The 25000-nt window shown below is 49.7% G+C and overlaps 1 protein-coding gene across 2 annotated transcripts in view; it reads right to left on the minus strand.

The window, feature by feature from the left end:
* The window catches only part of larp1b (La ribonucleoprotein 1B), a 45789-nt gene that overhangs the window by 6052 nt on the left and 14737 nt on the right, over positions 1–25000 (minus strand). For both annotated transcript variants that reach the window (XM_035533028.2, XM_035533027.2), the window contains exons 6-14: positions 6792–6954; positions 4803–4947; positions 4540–4714; positions 3791–4062; positions 2934–3296; positions 1081–1195; positions 743–900; positions 536–642; positions 231–394 (exon numbers count right to left, since the gene is read on the minus strand). In XM_035533028.2, coding sequence (XP_035388921.2) covers positions 231–394; positions 536–642; positions 743–900; positions 1081–1195; positions 2934–3296; positions 3791–4062; positions 4540–4714; positions 4803–4947; positions 6792–6954 — 1662 coding nt within the window. The remainder of the gene's footprint in view (positions 1–230; positions 395–535; positions 643–742; positions 901–1080; positions 1196–2933; positions 3297–3790; positions 4063–4539; positions 4715–4802; positions 4948–6791; positions 6955–25000) is intronic.

Raw genomic sequence — 25000 nt, forward strand, 5'->3', positions numbered from 1 at the left:
GTGTGTGTGTGTATATATATATATATATATATATATATATATATATATATATATGAGTGTAGGGGTGTGTGTGTGTGTGTGTGTATATATATATATATATATATATATATATATATGAGTGTAGGGGTGTGTGTGTGTGTGTGTGTGTATATATATATATGAGTGTAGGGGTGTGTGTGTGTGTGTGTGTGTGTGTGTGTGTGTGTGTGTGTGTGTGTGTGTGTGTGTACCGTTGAGACACCGGCGGCGATACTTGTGGTAAACCTGCTGGGTGAAGCCGTTCTGTTGCAGCAGCTCATGAGATGGGTGCCAGAACTTTGGCAGAGACTGCGGCGTGCAGCCATAACTGCCCGACTGCAAGGGGGCGCCCTCTGATGGAGACGCGTTAGAACTACTGCTCACACACACACACAAAGATTCAGACAGGTAGGGACAAAGTGAGAGTCTTTCTTAAACAGAAGGATTTGGTGCAGTTTGTGTGTGTGACGTGAGAGAGCTGGTGCGGGGTCTGTGTTCGCGGGAGGGTGTGTCTGACCTGACGGAGCTGGTACGGGGTCTGTGTTCACGGGAGTCCATGACCCAGCCCACATGACTCTCCAGAGGAGGGTTAGAACTGTGTCGAGTTTTCCTCTTGCGGGGAGTCTGAGGCAGACGAGACAGGAACAAGTGATATAACACACTACAGTCCATGTTAAAACCACACACACACACATTCTGAAACACACGCCACATGTGCCCTTACCGTCCCGTCGATGGTGCCGCTGTCTTTAATGACGGGGTAAAATCGGGGCGTCTTGCTGGGGTCCTGACGCCCGGGCGTGCGTGGGGTACGAGGCGTTCTGGGAGCACTGGAGGATTCTGGGATGTTGGTGGAAAGAGAGTGGACCAGGCCAGACTCATCTAGAAGTGATACATAAAAGCATAAACAAATAAACAGTAAAGAAACAATCTTTAGCATACAATCATTAATATCACTATTCTGTGTACCAAGACTAGTAACACGTTCACAAGCATAACGTATGTCAGTTCTCTTTCAGTAATCAAAATGCAAAAACTGTCATATAAAACAGATGCACCCACCTTGGCAAGGGGGAGGAGGCGGGACTTCCTGGTCGGGGTCAACAGGTGGTTTAGGGCTTAAAGTGTCAAACTGATCCTGGCTTATTACAATGAGCTTCTTAAAGTTCTCCACTTCCTAAGGATAGGAAAAAACACACACACAATCAAAATGATGGGAATAGAAAATAGGAGTTACTTTGTTTTACCTCAAAAATCTCTGGACTCTTTCTTGATGTTGTTTGTTTTGGCAGTGCTATGACGTGAGACAGAAACGCATTTTTCCTTTTATGTGTGTTCTGGGAAGAGCCCTTGAGATTTATCAGCAGATCAGGTCCTTTCATAAAGCTTTTCACTCTCTTTCTCTTTGATGTGATCCCTCCATTTCTCATCTCACCTCTCTCTCTCTGATTTCCATAGACAAAAACAGATGTGATAAAAATGAAAGAGGAAAAGTAAAAAAAAAAGAGTGTGGCTGACCGCTCAGAATGGAAGTGAAACTGGAAGCTGTAGTGCTAGTGGACGCCAGGGCAGAGTTCCCATACGTTGTCATATACGTCCTCTGTCACCTTCCCCTCAAGGTTAAAGAAACATTTGCATTTTGCAACACTGATAAATGTCTCTCCTGGACTCTTGGTACCATTAAAGAATTTGTCCAGACATCAGAGGCAAATTTAGAATGAAATAAAGTCGCACTTTTGAGAACCACAACATGGCCAACCAAAAACAGAACTGGCTAGACAAAGTTGGGCTGTTCAGATCTATGTCACTAAACCTAGTTTTCCCAAGTGTTTGTCAGTGGTCTGTGGTGGTATTCTTGTGGATTAAACAACAACAGAGACATGATGAAACTCAGGATACGGCCTGGAACTGAACATTGAACACGTCTCATGCTGATCGCACCAGCGATATTAGATCAGCGAAACCGTAGCAACCGTAGCAGAGTTCGGCACCATTTCAGAACAAGCACAACTAGATCAGCTGCACAGCAGCAAGATTCTCGCTAGCAAGAAGATTTTTAAATACAATTAAAATCATGCCATTAAAATCAAGGTTTGTCTTCTGTTCTGGCCTCTGAAAGTCTAAGCAAGTCTCTAACAATTTAATAACACATTGACATCAGCCCGTTTGTTAAATAGCTCACTAGTACATCTGACTAGACTGTGCCCAGTGTCCGGATTTCATCTTCATGAAGTCTAGCCAGTTTATTTAGACACTGGTTAGTTTGTAAGACAGTATTTTTTTATTTTTGTAGCAGGTTTACTGAAGGTGTTGGGTCACTGTAATCACAGCTGGTCTCCCTGCAGAAGACCCTCGACTACAGGGTCACAAGGTCCAGTGGCTCTCTGATGTGACTCATGGAGAAATGGTCAGAAACAAGGGTTTATTTCAGAAACAGGTATGTTCTGGGAACCCACAGGATTGGTCCCCTGTAAGGGATAGATACTTTGATCTCTGAACACAAGACTGAAGTGGAAATATGGATAATGTCCCCAGCGAGTGTGGAGTGTGTCCTAGCTTGGTTAACGTGGCATAGTTGCAGTACTGATATGACCCCATGTACATGTAATGCTGATATCACTGCAGTGTAGACAACACAAGCACTTAGGATTAATATTAGTGCAGTATGAACATGAGCTCTTGGCTATTTAACACTTACATCAGTGCAGAGAATATGATGCCTTAGAGAATATGTAACACCAATATTAAACGGTGAGGGTGTGCAGACGCAACACCATGAATATATAAGATCAATGCCATTGCACTGTGGATGTCATGTCTGGGCCTGTCCATATACTTTAGGTCTGCCCTTGGGTTCTGTCATCCCGATTATTTCATATACATCATTTTAATACCCCCTTCCACCCCCGCCTTACCTTAACGTTGGTACCATCCATCTGCTTCTCCTCCCCTGTCCACAGGTCCTGTTCATAATAGTACAGCCCGTCGTTTATGGCCTTGGCAAGTTCGGCTGAGATTTTGGCGCGGGAGACGTGGTTCCCCGTCCGGTCCCCTCCGGGGTGCTTGCGGAGGTAAGGGGGCGTCTGGGTGACGATCAAGATTTTGTTCACATCGCTGTCGTCCAGCTCTCCATCCGAATCATTGTCTGACCAATCGGTGAAGGTGTTCTTGCGTGTTGCTGCGAGCTGTTCTATCTCTTCATCAAACAGGAAGTCCAGTTCTTCTTGGTCGGCCTCGGGCTGTGGGTTCAGGCTGGAACAAACCGGTGCCATCAGGTCCTGGAAAAGAACTCAACGTTAAGATTGGATTAAATAATTCTTCCATAAATCCTGTTACTGGTGCTAAATTACACGCGCGCCTATCAACTTTATCACCTTAGAAAGATGAGAAGACTTGAAAGATTTGAAGACATTTGTGGAAATATACACTGCAAAGTTCCAGTGTAACAAACTGCTGGTACTACGGTGTCTGCTACAGACACTAGCACTTGTGTTGGCTCCTGTTAAAGGCGGTCCAGGCCACACTCAGTGGCTCATCCATTTGTCATTTTTTACATAACTGACAGTCTGACTGATTATGGACCTGGTGCATAAAAAGATATTCTTATTCTCAGACACACAGCAATCCAGAGCTTCTCCACTTGTGTGTGTGCACATGTATGTATGTATGTATGTATGTATGTATGTGTGTGTGTGTGTGTGTGTGTGTGTGTGTGTGTGTATGTATGTGTGTATGTATGTATGTATGTATGTGTATGTGTGTGTGTGTTCACCTTGCTCTTGCCAGAAGCGTTCCTGTGCCGTTTCTCTACCTGGATCCACTGGCTCTCCTGATCAGACAGTCTGCTGGACAACTCCTGAGGGGTCCTCGCATCGGGCACGCCGGCCTTAGGGGCACTCTTTTCTGTGCTGGAGACACTTGTTGACTCGACTGGGGAAGACTCAGCAGACTGGGGTTTGGCATCTGCGTCAGAGCCGTTTGATTGGCCGTTTGTGGCAGGGGTGGAACCAGTGGTGATCTGCTTGGCTGGGGGGGAGGTTGAGACTGAAAAGACAGAGGAAACTGGTGAACATGTCTGATATTGTTTATTATTGTTTGATATTGCTTGCTATTGTCTGATATTTATGCTTTGTTATTGTCCGATATTGTTTATTATTGTTTGATATTTATGGTTTGTTATTGTCTGATATTATTTGTTATGGCACTCATTGATCTCAGAGCTTATATGTGTTTCACACAGTGATCCCTGTATTTCTACAGTATTCTAGTTCACTGGTATCTTGGATTCTGACCTACTGTACTAGGATTTATTCTATGAGGAAATGACAAAGCACTTTTTTACGTCGCTCTGGATAAGAGTCTAATAAATGCCTTAAACGTAAACATATTGGGTTTCTCCTGTAGGCGTGTTCCTCCACTCTGGGACTCAGAGTGTTTGTGCTCAGATGGTTCCACTGATATGAGAGTGTGAATGCTGCTCAACATTGAGATCAGGAACTAAAACCTGCGACAGGCCAATACCTGTGGTGAGCGAGGTGAACGTCTGTCCCGGGACAAACTCGGGACAGTGAATGAGCTGAGTGAAGTCCGTGTGCGAGGGTTCGAGAGGGGTCGTGGGGATCGGCCACTGCTCGGGGTCATCTTTCCTACGGATCTTCTGGTCCACCAACTCCACCACGTCGCTGTTCTTAACTGCCTGAGGATGACACACGCACTCGCACATTTAGAGATGTCGAGGGTCACATTTGAGAGGCGAGAGGTTGGAGGTCAGGGCAAACCCTTACCTCCATGATGAGGCTGAGGTCGGTGGTGAGGGCCTGCACGCGACGGAAGCCAGCGATCAGAGAGATGGGCAGGAAACCTTCGGTGTCCATCTTCCTCCGCAAGAAGAAGTCCCGCTCAAGGTTGGGCAGACTGAAGTAATACTCACTGAAGCAAAAAAACAAAAACAAAACAAGATAAACAAAAATGAAAGAAGTGAAAGAACAGAGCCAACGCAGCACACAGGTAACGGCAAGGCCAGAGAGCGACCTCGGTTCATATCCGAGTCAGGACTCATGTTTCATATACGCGCACGCACGCACAGTAGTGGAAGATTAACTGTAAATACAACACTAAACTTAAGCAACTAAGCTGCATTTGTTGACAAGACAAACAAGTAAACAGTCGCTGGTCCAGCACCTCGGTCACCAACCTTCACCCGTCCACACACCCAGTTAACTGGCCTTTCTCTCATCTTTTACACCCATCTTTCATCCTTACATCACATGTCTACCACTCTACACATTCTCTCATCTTTCCACAGAGGGGGCTGTGGAGCATTACCCCCACCCCCACACAGCTGGGTTTAACCCACAACTGTACAGTAATGACACTGCCCCTCTCATGGAGAATGGGGTTCAAACCCCACCTGGAGGATGTGCTCTATGCTGTAACGATAAGAGTCCGTCAGCAAGACTCCCAACACTACACTCGCCCACCTCTGTAACATGACTGAACCTGTACGGTGCCCTGGAATAAGAGTGTGTGCCAAATGTGTCAAATATAATTTATTCAATTCTGTTATAAAAAAGTGATTTTTTTCAGTCTTGAATCAGACCATTCTGAACACACACTCACTTCCCATTTACATGGTATATGGTATATGGTGGGGGCAGGCGGCTTTTAGGGCGGAGCTTTCCTAGCCCCACCCAGCACAGGCTGAGCCAACATTCCTGCGTCTTTACTCTGGTCCATCAGGTAACTGTGACACACACACACACAGCTCTCACGTGACGGGTGTGTGAGTGTAAAAATTACACCGTCAAAAAAAAGGAAAAAAAAACTAAAAAAGATGACACTGCTTATTCAAATGTATGATAAATGTAAAACTGAACCTTCTGTTTCTGAGAAATGTCAAGTCCTCAGTGTTGGGGTCATGCGGTTTCTTTTCTCTCTAACCGTTAACTACATGTCTGAGAAAGACTCTCTCTCCCCTCTGCCATGGGAACACATTCTGCTGTTCCTTTAAGAACCACAAGACAGCCCCAGCATGAGCACACACTCATTTAATACTGATCTGGGATCAGTTCCCAAATTCTCAGTCATAACCTACACTGTACAAGAGCCACACAGAACATTGGTTGTAGACCAGGGGAAAGTTGCTGAGCTGTGCATGTACAAGCTCCCTGTGGTTCTTCTGCACACAGAGCCAAAAGCATAACGCATGCACACAAAAAATGTGTGTACAGCAACATGCGCATGCGCGCACGCGCACACACACACACAAACACGTGCACACACACACGACCCTCACTTCACTCCACCACATCATTTACTATTCCCTCTTAGGCAGAAAAGCTAATTTAGGACACACGCACAACTGATCCCAGGCCTGCTTTGGCTTTCCATGCCTTGATGCAATAAGGGTGCCACCTGCTGGTAGCAATTTGCCTTACAGATTTATGTGAAATCATTTTGGTTCTACCCAGTAGTCGCTCTGTGCAGTAGCGTCTGTAGCATAGAATGTGTGTGTATGTATATGTATATATATATATATATATATATATATATATACACACACACACGCACACACACATACATACACACACACATATATATATATACACACACACACACACACACACACACACATATATATATACATACATACATACACACCCACACACAAACATTATATATATAATAATATATATCCAAAAAGCATTACAGAGGTTAACAAGGACTTTGGGGAAAAGAAAAAAGTAAACAACCAGCCAACCAAACAAACTTACATCTGACGCTTGATGTACTCTTTCAGCAGACTTTCCTCAATGGTGTACATTTGTACCCGGTTACCGTCGTCATAGAAATACATCATATTGGTATTGAACTCTGTGGGCATGGCGGAACCATCCACATACGACTCCCGGTAACCATGAGAGTAGTCATAGCGACCTGGGGTATGGAGGGAAAAAGAAGGAAGTAGAGAAAAATAAATGCACAGAAATATAACCTCGTGTCCCCTTCACTCACAGTTCACATCAAGTTCTTCAGCGCCTGCCTTGCTGAAAGCCCTCCCCAGCTGCTGACCGTGAAGGAGGGTCAGTGCTCATCTCAGACCTGATAACCCTGCTGTGAAAAGGTGTGTGTGCTCTCTGCAGGTGCTAGACTGTACGCCAGCGGGGCTGATGTACATTTTACATCACTCGATCTGATCAAGGACGTCACGAGAACATCTGTAACAAACGTGTTTTGTTAACAACGTTCACTACAGTCACGGTGCTTCTATTGGGTCAAACATTACACATGGCGTCTCAAACTCCCACAAACACGTGTAAGCATTCATCAGTATCTAGACTGATGGGTTTCTTGATTGTGTGAGTACCTACACTATAAATTTGTTAAACTAAACTGTGTCTAAAGTGTCTTTGCCTAGAATGTGCAAATCTGAAATTACTGCAATTCCCATGATGAAAAAAACCTTTAAAATCCTTACCCCTCACACCTCAAGCCTTCTCGCTCTCACACACACACACACACACACCAAGCCTTCACACACACACACCTCAAGCCTTCACACACACACACACACACACACACCTCAAGCCTTCACACACACACACACACACACACACACCTCAAGCCTTCACACACACACACACACACACACACCTCAAGCCTTCACACACACACACACACACACACCTCAAGCCTTCACACACACACACACACACACACCTCTGCCTTCACACACACACACACACACACACACACCTCAAGCCTTCACACACACACACACACACACACACACACACACACCAAGCCTTCACACACACACACACACACACACACACACCCTCAAAGCAAGCCTTCACACACACACACACACACCTCAAGCTCTTCACACACACACACCTTCAAGCCTTCACACACACACACACACACACACACACACACACACACCTCAAGCCTTTCACACACACACACACACACACCTCAAGCCTTCACACACACACACACACACACACACACACACACCTCAAGCCTTCACACACACACACACACACCCTCAAGCCTTCACACACACACACACACACCTCAAAGCCTTCACACACACACACACACACACACACACACCTCAAGCCTTCACACACACACACACACACACACACACACACCTCAAGCCTTCACACACACACACACACACACCTCTCAAGCCTTCACACACACACACACACACACCTCAAGCTCCTTCACACACACACACACACACACCTCAACCTTCACACACACACACACACACACCTCAAGCCTTCACACACCTCAAGCCTTCACACACACACACACACCTCAAGCCTTCACACACACACACACACACCTCAAGCCTTCACACACACACACCTCAAGCCTTCACACACACACACCTCAAGCCTTCACACACACACACCTCAAGCCTTCACACACACACACACACACCTCAAGCCTTCACACACACACACACACACCTCAAGCCTTCACACACACACACACACACACCTCAAGCCTTCACACACACACACACACACACACCTCAAGCCTTCACACACACACACACACACACCTCAAGCCTTCACACACACACACACACACACACCTCAAGCCTTCACACACACACACACACACCTCAAGCCTTCACACACACACACACACACACACACCTCAAGCCTTCACACACACACACACACACACACCTCAAGCCTTCACACACACACACACACACACCTCAAGCCTTCACACACACACACACCTCAAGCCTTCTCACACACACACACACACACACCTCAAGCCTTCACACACACACACACCTCAAGCCTTCACACACACACACACACCTCAAGCCTTCACACACACACACACACACACACACCTCAAGCCTTCACACACACACACACACACACCTCAAGCCTTCACACACACACACCTCAAGCCTTCACACACACACACCTCAAGCCTTCACACACACACACCTCAAGCCTTCACACACACACACCTCAAGCCTTCACACACACACACCTCAAGCCTTCACACACACACACCTCAAGCCTTCACACACACACACCTCAAGCCTTCACACACACACACCTCAAGCCTTCACACACACACACACCTCAAGCCTTCACACACACACACTCAAGCCTTCACACACACCACACCTCAAGCCTTCACACACACACCACTCAAGCCTTCACACACACCTCAAGCCTTCACACACACCTCAAGCCTTCTCACACCTCAGCCTCCACACACCTCAAGCCTTCTCACACACACACACACACACACACACACACACACACCTCAAGCCTTCACACACACACACACACACACACCTCAAGCCTTCACACACACACACACACACACACCTCAAGCCTTCACACACACACACACACACACACACCTCAAGCCTTCACACACACACACACACACCTCAAGCCTTCACACACACACACACACCTCAAGCCTTCACACACACACACACACCTCAAGCCTTCACACACACACACACACCTCAAGCCTTCACACACACACACACACCTCAAGCCTTCACACACACACACACACCTCAAGCCTTCACACACACACACACACCTCAAGCCTTCACACACACACACACACCTCAAGCCTTCACACACACACACACACACCTCAAGCCTTCACACACACACACACACACACACCTCAAGCCTTCACACACACACACACACACCTCAAGCCTTCACACACACACACACCTCAAGCCTTCACACACACACACACACCTCAAGCCTTCACACACACACACACCTCAAGCCTTCACACACACACACACCTCAAGCCTTCACACACACACACACCTCAAGCCTTCACACACACACACACCTCAAGCCTTCACACACACACACACCTCAAGCCTTCACACACACACACACCTCAAGCCTTCACACACACACACACCTCAAGCCTTCACACACACACACACCTCAAGCCTTCACACACACACACACACCTCAAGCCTTCACACACACACACACACCTCAAGCCTTCACACACACACACACCTCAAGCCTTCACACACACACACACCTCAAGCCTTCACACACACACACACCTCAAGCCTTCACACACACACACACCTCAAGCCTTCACACACACACACACCTCAAGCCTTCACACACACACACACCTCAAGCCTTCACACACACACACACCTCAAGCCTTCACACACACACACACCTCAAGCCTTCACACACACACACACCTCAAGCCTTCACACACACACACACCTCAAGCCTTCACACACACACACCACCTCAAGCCTTCACACACACACACACCTCAAGCCTTCACACACACACACACCTCAAGCCTTCACACACACACACACCTCAAGCCTTCACACACACACACACCTCAAGCCTTCACACACACACACACCTCAAGCCTTCACACACACACACACCTCAAGCCTTCACACACACACACACCTCAAGCCTTCACACACACACACACCTCAAGCCTTCACACACACACACACCTCAAGCCTTCACACACACACACACCTCAAGCCTTCACACACACACACACCTCAAGCCTTCACACACACACACACTCAAGCCTTCACACACACACACACCTCAAGCCTTCACACACACACACACCTCAAGCCTTCACACACACACACACCTCAAGCCTTCACACACACACACACACACCTCAAGCCTTCACACACACACACACACACCTCAAGCCTTCACACACACACACACACACCTCAAGCCTTCACACACACACACACACACCTCAAGCCTTCACACACACACACACCTCAAGCCTTCACACACACACACACCTCAAGCCTTCACACACACACACACCTCAAGCCTTCACAACACACACACACCTCAAGCCTTCACACACACACACACACCTCAAGCCTTCACACACACACACACACCTCAAGCCTTCACACACACACACACACCTCAAGCCTTCACACACACACACACCTCAAGCCTTCACACACACACACACCTCAAGCCTTCACACACACACACACCTCAAGCCTTCACACACACACACACCTCAAGCCTTCACACACACACACACCTCAAGCCTTCACACACACACACACACACCTCAAGCCTTCACACACACACACACACACACCTCAAGCCTTCTCACACACACACACCTCAAGCCTTCTCACACACACACCTCAAGCCTTCACACACACACACACACCTCAAGCCTTCACACACACACACACACCTCAAGCCTTCACACACACACACACACCTCAAGCCTTCACACACACAACACCTCAAGCCTTCACACACACACACACACCTCAAGCCTTCACACACACACACACACCTCAAGCCTTCACACACACACACACACACCTCAAGCCTTCACACACACACACACACCTCAAGCCTTCACACACACACACACCTCAAGCCTTCACACACACACACACCTCAAGCCTTCACACACACACACACATCTCAAGCCTTCACACACACACACACACCTCAAGCCTTCACACACACACACACCTCAAGCCTTCACACACACACACACCTCAAGCCTTCACACACACACACACACACACACACCTCAAGCCTTCACACACACACACACACACACACACCTCAAGCCTTCACACACACACACACACACCTCAAGCCTTCACACACACACACACACACACACTCAAGCCTTCACACACACACACACACACACACACACACACACCTCAAGCCTTCACACACACACACACACACACACACACACACCTCAAGCCTTCACACACACACACACACACACACACCTCAAGCCTTCACACACACACACACACACACACCTCAAGCCTTCACACACACACACACACCTCAAGCCTTCACACACACACACACACCTCAAGCCTTCACACACACACACACACCTCAAGCCTTCACACACACACACACACCTCAAGCCTTCACACACACACACCTCAAGCCTTCACACACACACACACACACACACCTCAAGCCTTCACACACACACACACACACACCTCAAGCCTTCACACACACACACACACACACACACACACACACACCTCAAGCCTTCACACACACACACACACCTCAAGCCTTCACACACACACACACACACCTCAAGCCTACACACACACACACACACACACACACACACACACACACACACACACACACACACACACCTCAAGCCTTCACACACACACACACACACCTCAAGCCTTCACACACACACACACACACACACACACCTCGAGCCTTCACACACACACACCTCAAGCCTTCACACATACACACACACACCTCAAGCCTTCACACACACACACACACACCTCAAGCCTTCACACACACACACACACCTCAAGCCTTCACACACACACACCTCAAGCCTTCACACACACACACCTCAAGCCTTCACACACACACACACCTCAAGCCTTCACACACACACACACACACACCTCAAGCCTTCACACACACACACACACACACCTCAAGCCTTCACACACACACACACACACCTCAAGCCTTCTCACACACACACACACCTCAAGCCTTCTCACACACACACACACACACCTCAAGCCTTCACACACACACACACACCTCAAGCCTTCACACACACACACACACCTCAAGCCTTCACACACACACACACACCTCAAGCCTTCACACACACACACACACACACCTCAAGCCTTCACACACACACACACACACACCTCAAGCCTTCACACACACACACACACACACCTCAAGCCTTCACACACACACACACACACACCTCAAGCCTTCACACACACACACACACACACCTCAAGCCTTCACACACACACACACCTCAAGCCTTCACACACACACACACCTCAAGCCTTCACACACACACACCTCAAGCCTTCACACACACACACACCTCAAGCCTTCACACACACACACACACACACACACACCTCAAGCCTTCACACACACACACCTCAAGCCTTCACACACACACACCTCAAGCCTTCACACACACACACCTCAAGCCTTCACACACACACACCTCAAGCCTTCACACACACACACACCTCAAGCCTTCACACACACACACCTCAAGCCTTCACACACACACACCTCAAGCCTTCACACACACACACCTCAAGCCTTCACACACACACACCTCAAGCCTTCACACACACACACCTCAAGCCTTCACACACACACACCTCAAGCCTTCACACACACACACCTCAAGCCTTCACACACACACACCTCAAGCCTTCACACACACACACCTCAAGCCTTCTCACACACCTCAAGCCTTCTCACACACACACACACACACACACACACACACACCTCAAGCCTTCACACACACACACACACACACCTCAAGCCTTCACACACACACACACACACACCTCAAGCCTTCACACACACACACACACACCTCAAGCCTTCACACACACACACACACACCTCAAGCCTTCACACACACACACACACACCTCAAGCCTTCACACACACACACACACACCTCAAGCCTTCACACACACACACACACACCTCAAGCCTTCACACACACACACACACACCTCAAGCCTTCACACACACACACACACCTCAAGCCTTCACACACACACACACACCTCAAGCCTTCACACACACACACACACCTCAAGCCTTCACACACACACACACACCTCAAGCCTTCACACACACACACACACCTCAAGCCTTCACACACACACACACACCTCAAGCCTTCACACACACACACACACCTCAAGCCTTCACACACACACACACACCTCAAGCCTTCACACACACACACACACCTCAAGCCTTCACACACACACACACACCTCAAGCCTTCACACACACACACACACCTCAAGCCTTCACACACACACACACACCTCAAGCCTTCACACACACACACACACCTCAAGCCTTCACACACACACACACACCTCAAGCCTTCACACACACACACACACACCTCAAGCCTTCACACACACACACACACACCTCAAGCCTTCACACACACACACCTCAAGCCTTCACACACACACACACACACACCTCAAGCCTTCACACACACACACACACACACCTCAAGCCTTCACACACACACACACACACACCTCAAGCCTTCACACACACACACACACACCTCAAGCCTTCACACACACACACACACACCTCAAGCCTTCACACACACACACACACACCTCAAGCCTTCACACACACACACACACACCTCAAGCCTTCACACACACACACACCTCAAGCCTTCACACACACACACACCTCAAGCCTTCACACACACACACACCTCAAGCCTTCACACACACACACACCTCAAGCCTTCACACACACACACACCTCAAGCCTTCACACACACACACACCTCAAGCCTTCACACACACACACACACCTCAAGCCTTCACACACACACACACCTCAAGCCTTCACACACACACACACCCTCAAGCCTTCACACACACACACACCTCAAGCCTTCACACACACACACACCTCAAGCCTTCACACACACACACACCTCAAGCCTTCACACACACACACACCTCAAGCCTTCACACACACACACACCTCAAGCCTTCACACACACACACACCTCAAGCCTTCACACACACACACACCTCAAGCCTTCACACACACACACACCTCAAGCCTTCACACACACACACACCTCAAGCCTTCACACACACACACACCTCAAGCCTTCACACACACACACACACCTCAAGCCTTCACACACACACACACACCTCAAGCCTTCACACACACACACACCTCAAGCCTTCACACACACACACACCTCAAGCCTTCACACACACACACACCTCAAGCCTTCACACACACACACACCTCAAGCCTTCACACACACACACACCTCAAGCCTTCACACACACACACACCTCAAGCCTTCACACACACACACACCTCAAGCCTTCACACACACACACACCTCAAGCCTTCACACACACACACACCTCAAGCCTTCACACACACACACACCTCAAGCCTTCACACACACACACACCTCAAGCCTTCACACACACACACACCTCAAGCCTTCACACACACACACACCTCAAGCCTTCACACACACACACACCTCAAGCCTTCACACACACACACACACCTCAAGCCTTCACACACACACACACACCTCAAGCCTTCACACACACACACCTCAAGCCTTCACACACACACACACCTCAAGCCTTCACACACACACACACACCTCAAGCCTTCACACACACACACACACCTCAAGCCTTCACACACACACACACACCTCAAGCCTTCACACACACACACACCTCAAGCCTTCACACACACACACACACCTCAAGCCTTCACACACACACACACACCTCAAGCCTTCACACACACACACACCTCAAGCCTTCACACACACACACACACTCAAGCCTTCACACACACACACACCTCAAGCCTTCACACACACACACACCTCAAGCCTTCACACACACACACACCTCAAGCCTTCTCACACACACACACCTCAAGCCTTCTCACACACACACCTCAAGCCTTCACACACACACACACACCTCAAGCCTTCACACACACACACACACCTCAAGCCTTCACACACACACACACACACCTCAAGCCTTCACACACACACACACACACCTCAAGCCTTCACACACACACACACACCTCAAGCCTTCACACACACACACACCTCAAGCCTTCACACACACACACACCTCAAGCCTTCACACACACACACACCTCAAGCCTTCACACACACACACACATCTCAAGCCTTCACACACACACACACACCTCAAGCCTTCACACACACACACACCTCAAGCCTTCACACACACACACACACACACACACCTCAAGCCTTCACACACACACACACACACACACACACCTCAAGCCTTCACACACACACACACACACACACACACCTCAAGCCTTCACACACACACACACACACACACACCTCAAGCCTTCACACACACACACACACACACCCTCAAGCCTTCACACACACACACACACACACACACACACACACCTCAAGCCTTCACACACACACACACACACACACACACACCTCAAGCCTTCACACACACACACACACACACACACACCTCAAGCCTTCACACACACACACACACACACACCTCAAGCCTTCACACACACACACACACCTCAAGCCTTCACACACACACACACACACCAAGCCTTCACACACACACACACCTCAAGCCTTCACACACACACACCTCAAGCCTTCACACACACACACACACACACACCTCAAGCCTTCACACACACACACACACACACACCTCAAGCCTTCACACACACACACACACACACCTCAAGCCTTCACACACACACACACACACACACACACACACACCTCAAGCCTTCACACACACAGACACACCTCAAGCCTTCACACACACACACACACACCTCAAGCCTACACACACACACACACACCTCAAGCCTACACACACACACACACACACACACACCTCAAGCCTTCACACACACACACACACACCTCAAGCCTTCACACACACACACACACACCTCAAGCCTTCACACACACACACCAACACACACACACCTCAAGCCTTCACACACACACACACCTCAAGCCTTCACACATACACACACACACCTCAAGCCTTCACACACACACACACACCTCAAGCCTTCACACACACACACCTCAAGCCTTCACACACACACACCTCAAGCCTTCACACACACACACACACACACCTCAAGCCTTCACACACACACACACACACACACACACACCTCAAGCCTTCACACACACACACACACACACCTCAAGCCTTCACACACACACACACACACACACACACCTCAAGCCTTCACACACACACACACACACACACACACGTCAAGCCTTCACACACACACACACACACACACACCTCAAGCCTTCACACACACACACACACACACCTCAAGCCTTCACACACACACACACACACCTCAAGCCTTCTCACACACACACACACCTCAAGCCTTCTCACACACACACACACACACACCTCAAGCCTTCACACACACACACACACACCTCAAGCCTTCACACACACACACACACACACCTCAAGCCTTCACACACACACACACACACACCTCAAGCCTTCACACACACACACACACACACCTCAAGCCTTCACACACACACCTCAAGCCTTCACACACACACCTCAAGCCTTCACACACACACACACACCTCAAGCCTTCACACACACACACACACCTCAAGCCTTCACACACACACCTCAAGCCTTCACACACACACCTCAAGCCTTCACACACACACCTCAAGCCTTCACACACACACACACACCTCAAGCCTTCACACACACACACACACCTCAAGCCTTCACACACACACACACACACCTCAAGCCTTCACACACACACACACACACCTCAAGCCTTCACACACACACACACACACCTCAAGCCTTCACACACACACACACACACACCTCAAGCCTTCACACACACACACACACCAAGCCTTCACACACACACACCTCAAGCCTTCACACACACACACACCTCAAGCCTTCACACACACACACACACACACACACACCTCAAGCCTTCACACACACACACACACACACCTCAAGCCTTCACACACACACACACACACACACACACACACACACACACACCTCAAGCCTTCACACACACAGACACACCTCAAGCCTTCACACACACACACACACACACCTCAAGCCTACACACACACACACACACCTCAAGCCTACACACACACACACACACACACACACCTCAAGCCTTCACACACACACACACACACCTCAAGCCTTCACACACACACACACACACACACACACACACACCTCAAGCCTTCACACACACACACCTCAAGCCTTCACACACACACACACACCTCAAGCCTTCACACATACACACACACACCTCAAGCCTTCACACACACACACCTCAAGCCTTCACACACACACACCTCAAGCCTTCACACACACACACCTCAAGCCTTCACACACACACACACACACACCTCAAGCCTTCACACACACACACACACACACCTCAAGCCTTCACACACACACACACACACACCTCAAGCCTTCACACACACACACACACACACCTCAAGCCTTCACACACACACACACACACACACCTCAAGCCTTCACACACACACACACACACCTCAAGCCTTCACACACACACACACACACACACACCTCAAGCCTTCACACACACACACACACACACACACACCTCAAGCCTTCACACACACACACACACACACACACACCTCAAGCCTTCACACACACACACACACACACACACCTCAAGCCTTCACACACACACACACACACACACCTCAAGCCTTCACACACACACACACACACCTCAAGCCTTCTCACACACACACACACCTCAAGCCTTCTCACACACACACACACACACCTCAAGCCTTCACACACACACACACACACCTCAAGCCTTCACACACACACACACACACACCTCAAGCCTTCACACACACACACACACACACACCTCAAGCCTTCACACACACACACACACCTCAAGCCTTCACACACACACACACACACACCTCAAGCCTTCACACACACACCTCAAGCCTTCACACACACACACACACCTCAAGCCTTCACACACACACACACACCTCAAGCCTTCACACACACACACACACACACCTCAAGCCTTCACACACACACCTCAAGCCTTCACACACACACACACACCTCAAGCCTTCACACACACACACACACACCTCAAGCCTTCACACACACACCTCAAGCCTTCACACACACACACACACACACACCTCAAGCCTTCACACACACACACACACCTCAAGCCTTCACACACACACACACACACCTCAAGCCTTCACACACACACACACACACACACCTCAAGCCTTCACACACACACACACACACACCTCAAGCCTTCACACACACACACACACACACCTCAAGCCTTCACACACACACACACACACCTCAAGCCTTCACACACACACACACACACCTCAAGCCTTCACACACACACACACACACACACCTCAAGCCTTCACACACACACACACACCTCAAGCCTTCACACACACACACACACCTCAAGCCTTCACACACACACACACACACACCTCAAGCCTTCACACACACACACACACACACCTCAAGCCTTCACACACACACACACACACACCTCAAGCCTTCACACACACACACACACACACACACACACACACCTCAAGCCTTCACACACACACACACACACACACACACCTCAAGCCTTCACACACACACACACACACACACACACCTCAAGCCTTCACACACACACACACACACACACACACCTCAAGCCTTCACACACACACACACACCTCAAGCCTTCACACACACACACACACACCTCAAGCCTTCACACACACACACACCTCAAGCCTTCACACACACACACCTCAAGCCTTCACACACACACACACACACACACCTCAAGCCTTCACACACACACACACACACACCTCAAGCCTTCACACACACACACACACACACACACACACACACACACACCTCAAGCCTTCACACACACACACACCTCAAGCCTTCACACACACACACACACACCTCAAGCCTTCACACACACACACACACCTCAAGCCTTCACACACACACACACCTCAAGCCTTCACACACACACACACCTCAAGCCTTCACACACACACACACCTCAAGCCTTCACACACACACACACCTCAAGCCTTCACACACACACACACCTCAAGCCTTCACACACACACACACCTCAAGCCTTCACACACACACACACCTCAAGCCTTCACACACACACACACCTCAAGCCTTCACACACACACACACACCTCAAGCCTTCACACACACACACACACCTCAAGCCTTCACACACACACACACACCTCAAGCCTTCACACACACACACACACCTCAAGCCTTCACACACACACACACACCTCAAGCCTTCACACACACACACACCTCAAGCCTTCACACACACACACACACCTCAAGCCTTCACACACACACACACCTCAAGCCTTCACACACACACACACCTCAAGCCTTCACACACACACACACCTCAAGCCTTCACACACACACACACCTCAAGCCTTCACACACACACACACACCTCAAGCCTTCACACACACACACACACACCTCAAGCCTTCACACACACACACACACACCAAGCCTTCACACACACACACACCTCAAGCCTTCACACACACACACCTCAAGCCTTCACACACACACACACACACACACCTCAAGCCTTCACACACACACACACACACACCTCAAGCCTTCACACACACACACACACACACACACACACACACCTCAAGCCTTCACACACACACACACCTCAAGCCTTCACACACACACACACACCTCAAGCCTTCACACACACACACACACCTCAAGCCTTCACACACACACACACACCTCAAGCCTTCACACACACACACACACCTCAAGCCTTCACACACACACACACACCTCAAGCCTTCACACACACACACACACCTCAAGCCTTCACACACACACACACACCTCAAGCCTTCACACACACACACACACCTCAAGCCTTCACACACACACACACACCTCAAGCCTTCACACACACACACACACCTCAAGCCTTCACACACACACCTCAAGCCTTCACACACACACACACCTCAAGCCTTCACACACACACACACCTCAAGCCTTCACACACACACACACCTCAAGCCTTCACACACACACACACCTCAAGCCTTCACACACACACACACCTCAAGCCTTCACACACACACACACCTCAAGCCTTCACACACACACACACACCTCAAGCCTTCACACACACACACACACCTCAAGCCTTCACACACACACACACACCTCAAGCCTTCACACACACACACACACACACCTCAAGCCTTCACACACACACACACACCTCAAGCCTTCACACACACACACACCTCAAGCCTTCACACACACACACACCTCAAGCCTTCACACACACACACACCTCAAGCCTTCTCACACACACACACCTCAAGCCTTCTCACACACACACCTCAAGCCTTCACACACACACACACACCTCAAGCCTTCACACACACACACACACCTCAAGCCTTCACACACACACACACACACCTCAAGCCTTCACACACACACACACACCTCAAGCCTTCACACACACACACACACCTCAAGCCTTCACACACACACACACCTCAAGCCTTCACACACACACACACCTCAAGCCTTCACACACACACACACATCTCAAGCCTTCACACACACACACACACCTCAAGCCTTCACACACACACACACCTCAAGCCTTCACACACACACACACACACACACACCTCAAGCCTTCACACACACACACACACACACACACACCTCAAGCCTTCACACACACACACACACACACACACCTCAAGCCTTCACACACACACACACACACACCTCAAGCCTTCACACACACACACACACACACACACACACACCTCAAGCCTTCACACACACACACACACACCTCAAGCCTTCACACACACACACACACACACACACACACACCTCAAGCCTTCACACACACACACACACACACACACACACCTCAAGCCTTCACACACACACACACACACACACACACACCTCAAGCCTTCACACACACACACACACACACACACCTCAAGCCTTCACACACACACACACACCTCAAGCCTTCACACACACACACACACCTCAAGCCTTCACACACACACACACACCTCAAGCCTTCACACACACACACACCTCAAGCCTTCACACACACACACACCTCAAGCCTTCACACACACACACACACACACACCTCAAGCCTTCACACACACACACACACACACCTCAAGCCTTCACACACACACACACACACACACACACACACACCTCAAGCCTTCACACACACAGACACACCTCAAGCCTTCACACACACACACACACACCTCAAGCCTACACACACACACACACACCTCAAGCCTACACACACACACACACACACACACACACACACCTCAAGCCTTCACACACACACACACACACCTCAAGCCTTCACACACACACACACACACACACACACACACACACACCTCAAGCCTTCACACATACACACACACACCTCAAGCCTTCACACACACACACACACCTCAAGCCTTCACACACACACACCTCAAGCCTTCACACACACACACACCTCAAGCCTTCACACACACACACACACACACCTCAAGCCTTCACACACACACACACACACACCTCAAGCCTTCACACACACACACACACACACACACCTCAAGCCTTCACACACACACACACACACACACACACCTCAAGCCTTCACACACACACACACACACACACACACCTCAAGCCTTCACACACACACACACACACACACACACCTCAAGCCTTCACACACACACACACACACACCTCAAGCCTTCACACACACACACACACACCTCAAGCCTTCTCACACACACACACACCTCAAGCCTTCTCACACACACACACACACACCTCAAGCCTTCACACACACACACACACACCTCAAGCCTTCACACACACACACACACACACCTCAAGCCTTCACACACACACACACACACACCTCAAGCCTTCACACACACACACACACACACACCTCAAGCCTTCACACACACACACACACACCTCAAGCCTTCACACACACACACACACACACCTCAAGCCTTCACACACACACACACCTCAAGCCTTCACACACACACCTCAAGCCTTCACACACACACACACACCTCAAGCCTTCACACACACACACACACACCTCAAGCCTTCACACACACACCTCAAGCCTTCACACACACACCTCAAGCCTTCACACACACACCTCAAGCCTTCACACACACACCTCAAGCCTTCACACACACACCTCAAGCCTTCACACACACACACACACACACACACACCTCAAGCCTTCACACACACACACACACCTCAAGCCTTCACACACACACACACACACCTCAAGCCTTCACACACACACACACACACACACCTCAAGCCTTCACACACACACACACACACACACCTCAAGCCTTCACACACACACACACACACCTCAAGCCTTCACACACACACACACACACCTCAAGCCTTCACACACACACACACACACCTCAAGCCTTCACACACACACAGACACCAAGCCTTCACACACACACACCTCAAGCCTTCACACACACACACCTCAAGCCTTCACACACACACACACACACACACACACCTCAAGCCTTCACACACACACACACACACACCTCAAGCCTTCACACACACACACACACACACACACACACACCTCAAGCCTTCACACACACAGACACACCTCAAGCCTTCACACACACACACACACACACACCTCAAGCCTACACACACACACCTCAAGCCTTCACACACACACACACACCTCAAGCCTTCACACACACACCTCAAGCCTTCACACACACACACACACACACCTCAAGCCTTCACACACACACACCTCAAGCCTTCACACACACACACCTCAAGCCTTCACACACACACACACCTCAAGCCTTCACACACACACACACACACACCTCAAGCCTTCACACACACACACACACACACCTCAAGCCTTCACACACACACACACACACACCTCAAGCCTTCACACACACACACACACACACACCTCAAGCCTTCACACACACACACACACACACACACCTCAAGCCTTCACACACACACACACACACACACACACCTCAAGCCTTCACACACACACACACACACACACCTCAAGCCTTCACACACACACACCTTCAAGCCTTCACACACACACACACACACCTCAAGCCTTCACACACACACACACACACACCTCAAGCCTTCACAAACACACACACACACACACACACCTCAAGCCTTCACACACACACACCTCAAGCCTTCACACACACACACACACCTCAAGCCTTCACACACACCTCAAGCCTTCACACACACACACACACACACCTCAAGCCTTCACACACACACACACACACACACACACCTCAAGCCTTCACACACACACACACACACACACACACACACCTCAAGCCTTCACACACACACACACACACACACCTCAAGCCTTCACACACACACACACACACACCTCAAGCCTTCACACACACACACACACACACCTCAAGCCTTCACACACACACACACACACACCTCAAGCCTTCACACACACACACACACACACCTCAAGCCTTCACACACACACACACACACACCTCAAGCCTTCACACACACACACACACACACCTCAAGCCTTCACACACACACACACACACACACACACACCTCAAGCCTTCACACACACACACACACACACACCTCAAGCCTTCACACACACACACACCTCAAGCCTTCACACACACACACACACACACACACACCTCAAGCCTTCACACACACACACACCTCAAGCCTTCACACACACACACACCTCAAGCCTTCACACACACACACACACCTCAAGCCTTCACACACACACACACACCTCAAGCCTTCACACACACACACACACCTCAAGCCTTCACACACACACACACACCTCAAGCCTTCACACACACACACACCTCAAGCCTTCACACACACACACACCTCAAGCCTTCACACACACACACACCTCAAGCCTTCACACACACACACACCTCAAGCCTTCACACACACACACACCTCAAGCCTTCACACACACAC

This window comes from Electrophorus electricus, chromosome 10 (assembly GCF_041902795.1).
Source record: "Electrophorus electricus isolate QZ-2024a chromosome 10, ASM4190279v1, whole genome shotgun sequence".
Classification (NCBI taxonomy): domain Eukaryota; kingdom Metazoa; phylum Chordata; class Actinopteri; order Gymnotiformes; family Gymnotidae; genus Electrophorus; species Electrophorus electricus.